This window comes from Notolabrus celidotus, chromosome 17 (assembly GCF_009762535.1).
Source record: "Notolabrus celidotus isolate fNotCel1 chromosome 17, fNotCel1.pri, whole genome shotgun sequence".
Lineage (NCBI taxonomy): Eukaryota > Metazoa > Chordata > Actinopteri > Labriformes > Labridae > Notolabrus > Notolabrus celidotus.
In genome coordinates, this window is record NC_048288.1 from 31,885,486 (window position 1) to 31,900,214 (window position 14,729).

Below are 14,729 nucleotides of genomic sequence, written 5' to 3' on the forward strand. Positions count from 1 at the left end.
GGGAACCAGGGTCTTAATTTAGTTCTGGGTAGTTAATCTCCCCCTGAAAAGTCCCTGCTTGGGGGGGGTAGCAGTCTTGGGGGCGGGGCCTGAACGTCTCTGATTGGTGGAGTCCCCTCAGTGTTTTTATTTCACAATAACCTCACACACACCTGATTCACTTGGTTTAATAACTCCTGAACATCGGTCTTCTCTGAGCCTGATAGTGTGAATGCGTCTCTGTCAGCTCCCGGTGTTCTGGTTTTGAAAGTGACCCTGTAAACTGGAGACCTTCAGCTGAACGTGTCAGTGTTTGTGGAGTTTACACAGCTGTTGAAACACAGAGGGAGTTCCTGGGAATGCAAACTAGTTTAGTTTTTATTAAGATTTCAAAATATCCTCATCAGATATTTAATGATGGTCTAAAGACGTTTAGGAGGGATGCATCCGGCTGAGAGTCTCCAGTTAACAGGGTCGCTCTTTAAACTGGAACACCGGTCCATCTCTGACATGGCTTTGATTCAATGAATCCATCTGTAATAAAGTATGATCTAAAACAGCACAAGAGAAATCTCCTTCATGCTAACAGGCTAACACGATGATGTCAGCCTGTCTGTCTCCTTCTATGGTGTCATCTTTGTCTTACTGCCCTCTGCTGGTCAGGGGGTGTAGTGCAGTTGTGTTTTTTTTCTCCATACGTCATGGCCTGAATTGAATAATCTGTACAGGACTTCAGTCCGCGGTGGAAACTCAGACTACAAAGAGCAACAGGGACCATTTAGTTCCGGTAAAGTAGTTCTGGGGGCTGAAAGACCCCAGAACTCTTGGTCATAATGCACCTATAAGGGCCACAGTAACCATATAGTTCCTGGTGGAGTAGTTCTGGGTGAGGTGCTCCTGTATAAAAGGTAAAAAATGCCCAAAACAGAACTTTAAACTGTACTTACAGTCGAAACGTTCCTGCAGTCTCTGAAGAGGAACTCCAGACCGTGAGGGTGGGTTGGCTCGACGGACTGACTGACATCTATCAACCACACCTACAACACACACACACACACACACACACACACACACACACACACACACACACACACACACACACACACACACACACACACACACACACACACACACACACACACAGACACAGAAAGACAGAAACATTACGACACCATGTGGGCGTCTGATTTTCAAGCAAACCGGGCAGAAGCTTAAAAAAGAAAGAAGAGGAGGAGGAGAGTGAGAGAGAGACAACGAGAGGTAGGAGGACAGAAAACAGAAGATGGAGAGAAAGAATAAAAACAACAAAGAGAGAGAAAGGATGAACGACACACAGACGTACCTTTCCTTCGTGCCACAGCATGTTGTATTCACTGAGATCAGCATGAACCAGGTTACACTCCTGATACAGCAGCTGCATCATCTGCACACACACACACACACACACACGAATCAACACCTGCTCTGATACCACGTTAACAAAGTGAGCTCGCCTGCAGCAGACGGGGCCGCTCCTCGAGCCGCTCCTCGTACTCACGTTTAGGACCTGGTAGAAGGCGTTCTTCATGTCCTCAGAGCTCAGCGTGACGTCCTTCAGTTTGGGAGCAGGAACGTGATCCTTCCCGATGAACGACATCACCAGGATGTGTTTCTTCAGCAGCACCACCTCGGGACAGGGGATCCCTGCCTTATTCATCCTGAACACACACACACACATGGTAACGTGGACTCTTCCTTTAAAGAGAGGTGACAGCAGCAGCTGGTCCACAGAGGTGCACGGCGTGCTCACCTGCACAGGTTGTGCATCTCCTTCTCGGCCCACAGCCGGATCACTTTACGTGGGTTCAGCTTGCTGAAGCGGTCGATGAAGCGGTAGTCGTCTTTGATGTAGCGGTCTCTGTTCTTGAACTCGTTGAGGGTCGTCTTGAACACCTTCAGCACCACCTCGTCAGGGACCGGCTGCTCCTCCAGACTGAAACACACACACACACACACACACGTGAACAGCTGTAACAGGAGACTCTTGCTGGACCTCCAGTCTTTGTGCTTCATGGTCTTCCTCAGGGTCCAGACGGTCCAAATTTAAAGCTTCCTTACAGAGACGGTCTGACTCTTTAAAGGTGACATATCACACTTTTTTCATCAACATATATTGGTCTAAGAGGTCCCCAAAACATGTCTTTAAAGTTTATGCTCAAAAAAACACTTTGAAATCAGATTCTGGTCTGCCTGAAAACCCCTCTTCTTCAGCCCTCCTCAGAACAGTCTGTTTTCTCTCTGACCACGCCCCCTCAGGAAGTGGGTGTGGCCTCCTCGGCTGTCCAGCACGTTGATCTAATGTTTACATGTTGGCTGAATATACACGGCTGCTCACAGACCCGCGTTACTTCAACCCTCTGAATCTGATCCAGAATCTGATCCTGACGGAGAGGCGCCTGCAGCAGGACCTTTCTGAACCATTGGTCACAGATTTAGTGTTTCTTGTTGTTTTATTTGTCAGCATGTCGACGTGTGTCTTGGTACACAGCTACCAACATGTAGCTATGTGGCTATGCTAACTAGCGCTAGCACTTTTCCACGAAAACTAAAACTCATCCACTAGATCTTCAAATCTGCAGACGTGGGGAGTCAAAGCGACCTTTGTGTTTATTAAGACAGCCTACAACTAGCATGCCTCCCTCCTAAGCTCCTTGTTAGCACACATGTGTGCAGGTAATGAAAAACGGAGGAGGGGTTGAGTTGTATTTTATACAGTCTATGGGCTGAACAAGCTCCGAGCTCTGACTTCCTGTTACAGACCGGATGGCGTTGTGACGTATGAAAAACACTGAAAACTGAAGCGGCTGGTTTCAGCACACATTTACAGAAAGGTGGAGAAATCAGAACAGGGGCAGAATGGAGTCTTTGACTTTTCAGGGGGTTTGTAGACAGGGACACAGATTTCAGGGAGAGAACCATTAAAAAGTCCATTCTGCATGATATGTCACCTTTAAACCTCTTCCAACCCGTTCTAGACTTCAGCCTGTACCCGTCAGTCGGGGATCAACACCCCTTCACAGTTTCATCAGTCAGACCCTGAAGGCAACATCCACCCACCTTCCTCCGTTAGCGTGAAACACCACCGACTCTTTCCCGGTGCTGATGCACCCGTTAATGTTCTCCAGCACGCCGGCGTTCACCATCTTGTACATGAGCAGACGAGTGCGAGGGTCCACGGCTTGTTCCTGCAGAGACAAGAGTTTAAAATCAGACGGAGGAACGATTCACGAGCACGTTTGATTCCCTGAGGTCGCCCGTGTGTGTGTGTGTGTGTGTGTGTGTGTGTGTACGTACGGCGGTGGAGTGCTCCTTCTTCTCGTGCAGCCGGGCGCTGCGTCTCTGCTCGCTGTGGCAGTGCTGCTTCAGAGAGTTGAAGACCTGGTTGGACAGCTTCAGGTCCATGCCAAGCCCGTCCCCCACGTGCACCTCGGGGGCGAACTGGAGGAGGAGGAGAGGACGATGAGAAGATTTCAGAAGTATTTAGTCAGCTAAATTAAAATCTCGTGGTTTTGAGGGTCACACGCTGTAAAGCGGTCTTACGTTGTCCATGCGGGATGTGTTCTTGCGGCCACACATCACCTCGTCGTGCTTGGTGGTGATGTTCTTGCCCTTGCCGGTGAAGCCTCTCCTGGGCGTGGTCTGGGGCTTATCTGGACGGAGGAACAGAGTTCGAGTATTTGAGGATGAATCCTGATTTAAGTCTGAAGTTCTGAGATTAAGGCGTCTCCTCTCAGGTGTGGATGTTACCTGCTTTGTAGGGGTCGTGTTTGGTGTCCTGCCAGTCCACCTCGTCCTCAGAGCTGTCGCTGTCCTCGTACGGGTGGACCATGCGGTAGTTCTCAAAGGAGATGGACACTGCACATGAAGAGGAGTCGTGTCAGTGTGATAACAGTACTTTAAATCTCTTAACGTCACACCGCGGCGGTGCTTCCTACCTTTGCTGTCTCCGTTGAACTTCTTCTCCTCGCGGCGGAGCTGGTCGTCGAACTCGCGGTCAAACTGCATCTGCAGCATCTGGGCGAGCATCAGGTCGCTGGTGGTCTCGGAGGCTTCGTCTGTGAGGAGCAGGTCTGCTGCCGGACTGAAAGGAACACAGAGACAGAGTCGTGTTTTAACGTGGAACTGAACCAACAGGAAGTGAAAGAACAGGAACAGAGGAATGAAGACAGAGAGGCAGACGGGTCAGGACGTACTCGGGCGTCGGGAACTTGTTGTTCTCATCGTCCAGCTGTTTGGCCAGCTGCTCGCTCATCACGTCGGCTAGAGAGCAGGACGGAGCCGCCGGGGCCACCGAACCCCACGGACTCTGAAACACAGAGACAAACAGGTTATGATCCTGACTTTTGAACCTCTTGAGCAGGCGTTTAAAGAAGGTCATTGAACGTCTCTTGAAGCACCAAACACGGTGCTGAGCTTGATCCTTGGAACTTTTTTGTGATATATTTTAGTCATTGTGTGTGAGGCATGATTCATAACAGAGTGACACACTTCTACGTCCCCTCAGGTATCTACACACATCTCTTCTTCTTCTATTACACTGCAGCTTGAAGTGCAGCACCAAACGTTCCATTACAGCAGGGGTTCCCAAACTTTTCAGCCCATGACCCCCCCCTGTCCCTCAAGAGTGATTTAATATGTCTTCATTTAGCTGGTCTGCAGAAAGTGACCCTCCCTATATGAGCATGTGTCTGTGTTTCCTGTGTGTTATGAATGAACCTGCTGCTTCTGATGCTTTAGATCATTAACTGTTCTCTAATTCTAAACTTAGGAGTCATCTGAAACAAAGAAAGGCAGAACACTCATTACACTTTCTATTTTCAAGGTTTTATTTCAAGGTTAGAAACTGCTTTTGACTATATTTTTGACTATAATGTGTAAAATTTACTATTTTTAGATCACTTTTGTCATTCAATTTTTGTTGTGGTATTTTTTCAGTATTTCTTTGATCACCACAAGTTAAAAAATGATATATAAGGAATACAAAACCTGGACAATCTGGATTATTTTTTTATTCTAATTTTCTTCTGCCTCCCTTTGTTTGTGATGCTCGGCGATCCTACAGAGAGAAATGTATTTCCTGTTTCTTTTGGTCTCTGCTTCCTTATCCTTCATCTGACATCAGCTACAGACATGATCCCTCTCTCCTTCACTCTTCTTCTTTTTGTTGTTTGTGTAAACTTTGTTTTTGGTTTTTGGATTTCTCTGTTGTAAAAAAATTTGAATAAAAAATGTATCGCAAAAAAAAAAAAATACAAAACTAACAAAGAGAAGAAAACATGAATTACAAAAAATATAATAATTACAAAAATAATAATCAACAGTACAAACAAAAAGGAAGATAAACATAAGAAAACAAGGTAAATAAATTAAAATAAATAATAATAATAAGTATTTTTAGATAACTTCAAAAATATAATAATCCTGGAAGACATCTCACGTCCCCACAGGGGGTCCCGACCATAGACTGTAAATACAAATGGACGGCATTGCTCCGCCTCTTCCTGTTGTACAGTTCTGAAGCCAAAAAACCCCTCTCCTGGGCGCCGCCATTGTGCAGCCAGAGCCTGTGAAGCCACTGTAACAAGCTCCGCCCTACAGCGTGACATCACAAGACGCTGTGTGTCCTTTGAAGTTTCACTCCACGGCGGCTGTGAATCAAACAGGAAGTAAAACCCTGTTTTTTAAACTCTAATAACCAACGAAGAAGAAACTTTGCAGAAAAAAAGAGTCCTTGAACACAAAACAGTCAAATACTGACTACATATCACCACAGCATACGGAGGGGAGAAACATTCGTACGACGTGTATTTATTTTTTAAAGTTTGACTGCTCCCCCATTCAAATGAATGGGGGAGACGGATTTTTTGACCTATACTGCAGCCAGCCACCAGGGGGCAGACACACTGCTGAAAGCCTCACCACCAGGGCCGTATCCGGCACGCTTGGTCCCGACCATAGACTGTAAAAAATATGGACGTAGTATCCGTGACGTCACCCATCTGTTCCTGAGAGCTGTTTTGAAGCAAATCGACGGCAGCAGCCATATTGGAAATGCGGAACTCAACTAGGCAGAGTGTGACGTAGTGTGAGTCTCTTAGCCAATTGCTGTGTGTTCCCGACCGGGATTCACGTCAGTCATGTCCTTATTTGGGCAAAACTCATAATCTTAATATCTTCTTAACCGTCACGTTAGAAAAAAAATCACCCCCCGTACAGTGTGTGCCATTAGAGAGATTAGCGTTGTAGGGCCAAGCCGTTTTGGCTCAGACGAGTGTAGTCTGAATAGCTAATTTCTCGATGTCCTCTCACTGTGAGGGGGGTGAATTTTTTTCTAATTCGGCAATTTCGAAGATATTGAGATTACTAGTCTTCCAATGAGAGGCACAGCTGCCTGCAGGAACACTGCAGCTGTTGGCTAGGAGGCTCAAAGCCCGCCTCTTTACGTCACACTGGCTCCACAGAAGCAATATGGCTGCCGCAGCCGATTGGTCTCAAAACAGCGTTCAGAAACAGATGGGTGACGTCACGGATACTACGTCCATATTTTTTTTTATACAGTCTATGGTCCTGACCCACACTTTGGGAACCCCTGCTCTAAAGAACACTTACACTTCTAAATATGACACACTTACTGGCTCTCATGTTTTCTTCTGTTATCTGGGATATTATTATGTCATTACAGAAGTTTTTAACATTTAATTTACTGCATTTCAAGAGTAGAAAAATAAAAAAACATTTTAAAGAAGAGATAACTGTCGCATTAATTACTTGATATTATATCTATTAAATGATAGATATAATACCCTCCTGTTACCCTTAAATTTACTAACATCTTTTATCTATGGGGTCAATTTGACCCCAGTAATTTAACCCTCCAGAAACTGATTGTTACCCAGGTGTATGTGTCAGGTACTTTATGTTTCATTGTTGTCTAAATAACCTTTAAATAAAATATATTTGAAGCATAAACATAATTTAAAACATTCAGAAGGACTTTATTATAAAACAGAACATCAGACTGCTGTGAGTCTGTCACGCTCTCATCGCCTTGTTTCTATGTTATCAGAACACATGACACAGGACTCATTGAATGAATGAAGAGACATGGTGGCTGAAATATTATACCTCCATCTGAAGGTAGAGGGAGGCTGTTCTAGGTTATTAAAATGTATGTTATAGTGACCTCAATACCATCCAAAACAACCTAAACAAATGTGTAAATGATAAAACTTCTTATATTTTCTACAGCTAAACCAGGGAACATAGAACATATCACACATTCTATGTTTTCCCAGTTGTCCCCATTAAATTAAGAAAAGTCATAAAATATGATGTTTAATCATTATGGGGTCGAATTGACCCCAAGGTTAATCGATTAATCGATCATCATGACTCATTAAAGAGTAATTAAAACACACATGAGTAATAACTGCTGCCTGGACAAGTTAGGACATGCCTCTGCTTGACCACGCCCACGTGTGACGTTGCATGTGGGCCACGCCCCCCGGATCCATAAAGACAGCATTAGCTCATCTCATGACGTCATCTTTATGTGTGTTTAATGAACATTGCCCTGTGATTTAATGACTCATGAGGCTTCAGATGAGATTAATATTAAAGTTAAATTATTAATAAAGATATATTTGTCTTCTTTAATGGCTGGAGTGACGTAATCATGAGAAACAGTCCCCTGAGGGTCTTTGTTTCCTGTTTAACTCTTATAATGATGATAATAATTATATTAATAACATGATAATGAGTTAAAGGTGAGGGGACACAGACAGCAGCTGGTTAGAGCTCCCTGTCCCCTCACTGAGAGCTGTCTTCAGCCTTTTAAGGAGAACCTGTCACTGAGGCCATGTTCGATAACAACAGGCTGACAGGCTGAGATGATGAACCGGTTCATCAGTCAGACATTAAACACAGAACACACAGATCTCCTTACCTTCGGGGTCTGAGCCGTGACTCCTGTTTGATCCATGACTTTATATTAAAGGTTAATCGTTCCTTTCCTTGAGGAGTGAATGGTGGCTAACAGCTGAGCTAACGTTAGCACGAAGTGAGGGCAGACTGAACGACAAAAACGAGTCAAAACCGACTTCACCCGAAGTGACACGAGCAGGAAAGGTTTGTCTGAGATTCAGAGAATCTAAAAGAGAGATTTAAAAAGCTGTAAGGTCTGTTTTTAAAATAACCAGGAGGTTAGAAGGTAGAGAAGCTTTCAGAGAGGAGAGTCTCAGCTGAGTGAGTGAACCTTAGCACAACCGGAAGAACGTCATCACGCAAGGAGCCTGAGGAACGCCTTCAAAGTTAAAGCCCTCCCATTGTTTATTTATTGGAATAATAAAGGTCAGTAATAACATGAGCAGGGGGCAATAACGAGAAAAAGGTGTACTGCTTTTGCTTATAACATGTCAGGACGATACCTTATTTATTATTTATTTATATATTATATTATGTTATATTACATTATTATTCTAACTACAACTCATGGTCATATTGCATTCCTGTATTATTTTTTATCTATTGCTTAATTTGTAATTACCATCCATAATTAAACCATGTCAACCTGTCACTACTGAGAATTTTTTAATACTGCCTGTAATTACTTCTATTTAATTTAAATTCCATTTGTAACATTGTATATATCTAAATTGTATTCTAGCTTTATTTATCTATTTTTATTTTTACTTATTTTATTTTATTTTTATTTATTGAAACTTCTTTCTCGATTGTACTTATGTCTGGGTTGCTGTAACAACTGAATTTCCCCCCGGGGGGATCAATAAAGTAATATCTTATCTTATCTTATTAAAACATTTAAACGATATATCTTCTTTTATGAAAAATAAATAATTAATAATAATAAAGGCAAGGCTTCATTTCATACAAGAGGGCAACTCAATGTGCTTTACATTAAAACATTCAGACAAGCACAAAAGAGCACAATTAAAATGACAAATATAGTAAAACACAGAAAAGAAAAGGAAAATTAGAAAAGTATTAAAAATACAATTAAAATTTGCATTTAGAGTGAGTTAAAATAAGCTAAAATTGGAAGGCAGTGGAAAATAAAAAAGTCTTTGTCTTTGATTCAAAACAACAACAACAACAGAAACAACAACAACAACAACAGCAATAATAATGATAATGATAATAATAATAATAATAAGAAAACAAAGATAAAAAAATATATGAATATCTGATACATAATTAACTTAAAAACTTCAACACTTAATTTTTAACTTAATAAAAATTAAAATGTATGTTTGCTAAGAAAAGCTAAAAATGAGAAATATAAATAACTGTGACGTCAAGACCTTTATAAAAATCAATAATTAATATCACAGTCTCTTTTACTGAAACATTTCAATGAGATAAATTCCTGTGGCCTAAATGTTTATTACTGTAACATGTCCCCGCGTGCGCGTACATTCCATATTGTGCGCGCGCACAACCTACAATCTGTCCAGGTTGACTGGTGAACGCGCATGCCCGTCAGCTGCTGTCACACAGGCTGAGGCGTTCAGGTGAGTGAAGGTGAACACTGCTGATGGGAGGCAGACCGGAAACTGGTGCCTTCAAAATAAGAGGTTGGGATTTTCATAGCTTATTTTGTCTTCTGTTTATACTTTTATTATCATGACTTTCATTGTATTTGTATTTATACCTTGTTAATTACTTTCCTCTATTAATGTTATTTGATATTCTTAATTATTATGTATAGGAGCAACTTTAATGACTGGATTTCCCCCCAGGATAAAGAAAGTATTTCTGATTCTGATTCTGATCTGAAGTGCACATTTTAAAAGTTTACTCTTTGAGACTTAAGGGCTCAATTTAAAAAAAAAAAAATTCTGTTCATTTTGGGTCTGGCTCCTGATAAGTGTCTTTTATTAAAATAATAAAATCCAAGCATTTTAAATAATAAAGCAGCATCCATCCATCCATCCATTATCTTGACTACTTATCCCGTTAGGGGTCACGGGGGGCTGGAGCCTATCCCAGCTGGCTTCAGGCGGAAGGCAGGGTACACCCTGGACAGGTCGCCAACCTATCACAGGGCTAACACAGAGAGACAGACAACCATTCACACACACACTCACACCTACAGGCAATTTAGAGACCAATTAACCTGGTAAGCATGTTTTTTTTGACTGTGGGAGGAAGCCAGAGTCCCCCTGAGAGAACCCATGCATGCACGGGGAGAGCATGCAAACTCCACACAGAAAGGCACCTGATTTAACGGGGATTTGAACCAGGAACCTTCTAGCTGTGAGGCAACAGCGCTACCCACTGCACCGCCGTGCAGCCCTATAAAGCAGCATCATAATCATAATCATATTTTTACTGATCAAGAAAGAAAACAAAGAGAACTTAAAAAAAATAAAATCACACTATGATTACCCTGAGGTTCACTGTAATTCAAGAGGAGCTCAGATACCCTCAGTCAGTGGGATCTGTGATAAAATCCTGCACGACCAGACTTTATTTTGAAGGTCCTAACCGGAAGTGTTGCCTCTCATTGTGACTGCTTGCCGAGTCGGTCTCCTCCTGACGTCTTCTCGGAGCACAAAGTGAAAACGCATCGTCCTCCTCGCGCGTTAGGATGCCCACCCGGACCCACAAGGACAGGCTGTGATCCTCTGACGTCTTCAGGGACATTTCCCTCTCTCTGGATTTTATTTTTGGAGCTTCTTCTTTTTTTTTTTATTCTAAAGGAAGCTTCTTTTGTCCGCGGGATACCGATGGCCACCATCCCCAGCATCCTCCTCATCCTCCCCAGCATCCTCCTCATCCTCCTCCTCCCCAGCATCAGCACCACCACCAGAGGGCCGGCGGGCCAGCCAGGACGGCCGGGATTCAACCAGCACACCTAGCAGCTCCCTCCTCTGTGAGTCTGTCATCATATTTAAAATCATTAAACACATTAAACACATTAAAAACACTGAACACATGAAACACACTGAGAGAAGCTGAATGTGGACACAGAGGAGGATGCTCTCACATTTCCATCCTTGTGAGGACATTTGGTGAGGCTACACACACACACTGCCTACACACCACGAGACTCACTTTAATCACAAACTGACAGAAAGCAGACCCTTCTCATCCACCTCAGAGTCTCTATATTATCATGTTTATATTTATTATTTAATATTAAACCCTCTTTGTGCAGCCACATGGACACTCAGGCTTTGTATTATCTCCCTTTCTGCTTAATCTCAGTGCTTGAAATGTTAAATTCATCCCCGTGGGACCTTCGAGTGCCTCCCGTGGACAGCTGACACAATTGATGTGAGCAGCAGATGGGGTCGAGTCAGGGGCGGGGGGTGGAGGTGAATGGTGGAGCAGCAGGGGGGGTCATCCCGGGCTCAGACCTGCAGTATAATATTTGGTGTAAAGGAGGGATGAAGATAACCTAAATTAAAGGAACAAGCTGCAACTTTACTGATGTGTTACAAACTAAACATTCAGAGGAGGTGAAGAAGAAGAGAGTGATGAAGGATGATAAACACATGTATACAGAATAACAGCCAGATTTTGTTTTAAGCTAACTATGAAGACTCTCAGGGCGGCCATCTTTTCTCCGTCAGACAGTTAACGGATACTTTGAGGCACGTTGTTTTGAAACATCTCAGAGTCCCTGAAGTCCTGCAGAGGGGATCCTTTTTAACATGTGCATGCAAGTAAGCTAGCTGTTTGTGTGCTGGCTGAACTGAGCACAAACATTACCTTATGACTCCAACATGCCGATTATTCAGACACAATCAGAAGCATGTCTCGTCTAAGATAAAGAAAATGCTTGAACACAGAACGTAATAATTTCGCTAACTGTGGAACGGCGATGCTACATCACAGGGTGTGTTGTAGCTATTTTAAATCAAGTTAAATCAAGTCAAAGTTTATTTATAAAGTGCTGCACAAGCTTCAAACACAACATCACTAAAAGCAAATGTTAGTTAAAAACAAAAGATTATAATAGAACACAAAGAGGCGTGTTTAAAGCTAGCAGAAATATCACACTCCATCTCCATCTTCAAGAGAAAGCTAAAACTGCAACTTCTGTTAATGTATGATTAATGTACTGATCATATCAATGCACCCTCTACTCTATGTGTGTAACCTCAACATTGGGAGTGTCTGTTAGTATGTTGTTGTTGTTGTATCTTGTCTGTTGCCCCTTTATTTGTGGTAAAGTGGGCCCCCTATTAAAAGCTTTAAACAGCTTCCTTGGGGTCACCCCTTTCCACACATCCAACCTTTGTGAAAATGTTCACTGAATATAGAGATGTATATTTGTGATGATGTGTGTGAATAAACTAAAGTAAAGTAAAGGCACCACGTGGAGAAAAACGACTTAATGTGGCGTGTTATAGCCGAGCTGGTAACATATCAACACAAACATGGGGCGCAACTCTCAACTCCGCCCAGCAGAGGGCGCTCTATCACACACAAAATACCAGCTTTAGTGGAACACTCGTGAAAATACATTATTAACAATATTCACAACACGAAAAAGCTAATTACTGGAAATGAATGAGAAATAATAACTGGAATCTTAACATTCGTAAAGGTTTATAAATTATACGTACATGATGATTATGTTTAACGTAAAGATAATAAATATCACCTCATGGGAATTCAATCAATCCAATCAATCAATCAATCAATCAATCAATCAATCAATCAATCAATCAATCAATCAATCTTTATTTGTATAGCGCCAAATCACAACAAACGTTATCTCAAGACGCTTTTACAAACAGAGCAGGTCTAGACCACTCTGTGTCAAATTATGAACAGAGACCCAACACCAAGACAGGGTAAGACTCAGTCTGACCCCACCTTAATCCATCATGAGCATTGCACATCGCAGTATTTAGCTAGTTACAGTGGAGAGGACAAACTTCCTTTTAACAGGCAGAAACCTCCAGCAGGACCAGACTCATGTTAGACAGCCATCATGCCTCGACTGAGTTGGGTCTGGAAAGACAGATAGAGGGGAGTAAGAGAGAGAGGTGATAGTGATGAGACGAGTCGTAGAAGCTGTTGCCGCTGGAGTCCAGCACGTCCGTATCAGCTGGAGTCCAGATCGTCCGCAGCAGGAGGACGTCAACGGCAGCTCAGAGGAATCTACGAGACAATGGAGCTCAGGGACTCCAGAAAGGTCTATGGTTAGTAACTTTAATGGGACAGGCAGAGTTAAAGTAAGTGATGAAGGGGTTGGGGGGAAGAAGGTGAGCTAGGATCCCAGTGTGTCAGTGTGCCAGTTCCCCCGGCAGTCTAGGCCTATAGCAGCATGACAAAAGCTGGTCCAAGCCTGATCCAGCTCTAACTATAAGCTTTATCAAAGAGGAAAGTTTTAAGTCTACTCTTAAAAGTGGAGAGGGTGTCTGCCTCCCGGACCCTGACTGGTAGATGATTCCAAAGGAGAGGGGCCTGATAACTGAAGGTTCTACCTCCCATACTACTTTTAGAGATTTTAGGTACAACTAGCAAGCCTGCATGTTGGGAGCGTAGAGTTCTAGAGGGGTAATAGGACACTATGAGCTCTTTAAGATACGAGGGTGTCTGATTTTTAAGGGCTTTGTAGGTTAAAAGAAGGATTTTAAATTCTATTCTACATTTTATTGGGAGCCAGTGTAGAGAAGCTAACACTGGAGAGATGTGGTCAAACTCAGGTCTGTTGTGTCACATCCCGAACTGGAAATGATCATACACGCTTTTGTTTCATCCCGACTGGACTATTGTAATTCACTTTTCACCTGCCTCAGTAAATCGTCCCTCCATCGTCTTCAACTAGTCCAGATCGCTGCTGCAAGGCTGTTGACCAAGTCCAGCCGGACAACCCACATCACTCCGATTCTAGCTTCCCTACATTGGCTTCCAGTTAAATTTAGGATTCATTTTAAAGTCCTTGTTTTCGTGTATAGAGCTCTGCGTGGTCAGGCTCCTGAATACATCGTCGACCTGCTCCACCCCCTACCTCACCAGTAGGCCACTCAGGTCTTCTGACCAGGGCTTGCTGGTTGTCCCTCGAGCGCGCTTAAGAACAAAAGGTGACCGTGCTTTTGAAGTTGTGGCACCGACATTGTGGAACGCTCTTCCTGTAAATGTCCGTTCTGCTATATCTGTTGTCGCCTTTAAAAAACTTGTGAAGACACATTTATTTAAACAGGCCTTCGACTCACTGTGTTCAGACTAATGTTCTATTTATGCTAGTGTCTGTTTCTTTTAATGTGTTGGATATTTTCCTGTGAAGCACTTTGTGATTTTATTCTGTGAAAGGTGCTATACTAAATACAATTTACTTACTTACTTACTTACTTACGAAAAAGCTAATTACTGGAAATTAATGAGAAATAATAACCGGAATCTTAACGTTCGTAAAGGTTTATAAATTATACGTACATGATGATAATGTTTCACGTAAAGATAATAAATATCACCTCATGGGAATTCAGGGTGAGGTGTGTTTTTATCCACATGGACAAATAGCACCGCCTCCATGAAGACATGACTTAGTCTTAATGGATGTTAGCGGCGCTTCTCACATATCAACACAACATGGGGCGCACCCCTCAACTCGGCCCAGCAGAGGGCGCTCATCACAAGTGATTGAAACTGAACGTCAGTATAACTCCACATGCTCAGGTTGATATCCTGAGTTCACTAACGTTCTTCTCTTCTCGCTCTTTCAGGCTGAA

General features: G+C 42.9%; 1 protein-coding gene across 1 annotated transcript; it reads right to left on the bottom strand.

Annotated features, from left to right (window-relative positions):
- Positions 1-891: 891 nt before the first annotated feature.
- Positions 892-8,321, bottom strand: riok3 (RIO kinase 3 (yeast)). The gene is made up of 11 exons (XM_034706877.1): positions 7,964-8,321; positions 4,212-4,324; positions 3,954-4,099; positions 3,766-3,873; positions 3,559-3,668; positions 3,313-3,456; positions 3,076-3,203; positions 1,769-1,951; positions 1,517-1,676; positions 1,322-1,402; positions 892-1,016 (listed from the first exon to the last, which is right to left on the bottom strand). Exons 1-11 carry the CDS (start codon positions 7,997-7,999, stop codon positions 912-914), a joined length of 1,314 nt encoding a protein of 437 aa, XP_034562768.1. The 5' UTR covers positions 8,000-8,321; the 3' UTR covers positions 892-911.
- Between the last annotated feature and the right edge of the window lie 6,408 nt (positions 8,322-14,729).

What these genes read in the sequence shown, in the direction of transcription:
- riok3 (XM_034706877.1), bottom strand. Translation starts at nt 7,999, where the DNA reads ATGGATCAAACAGGAGTCACGGCTCAGACCCCGAAG. An exon ending in AACAAGTTCCCGACGCCCGA is followed by an intron (nt 4,100 to 4,211) that starts GTACGTCCTGAC and finishes TGTTCCTTTCAG; the next exon opens with TCCGGCAGCAGACCTGCTCC. An exon ending in GTTCAACGGAGACAGCAAAG is followed by an intron (nt 3,874 to 3,953) that starts GTAGGAAGCACC and finishes CTTCATGTGCAG; the next exon opens with TGTCCATCTCCTTTGAGAAC.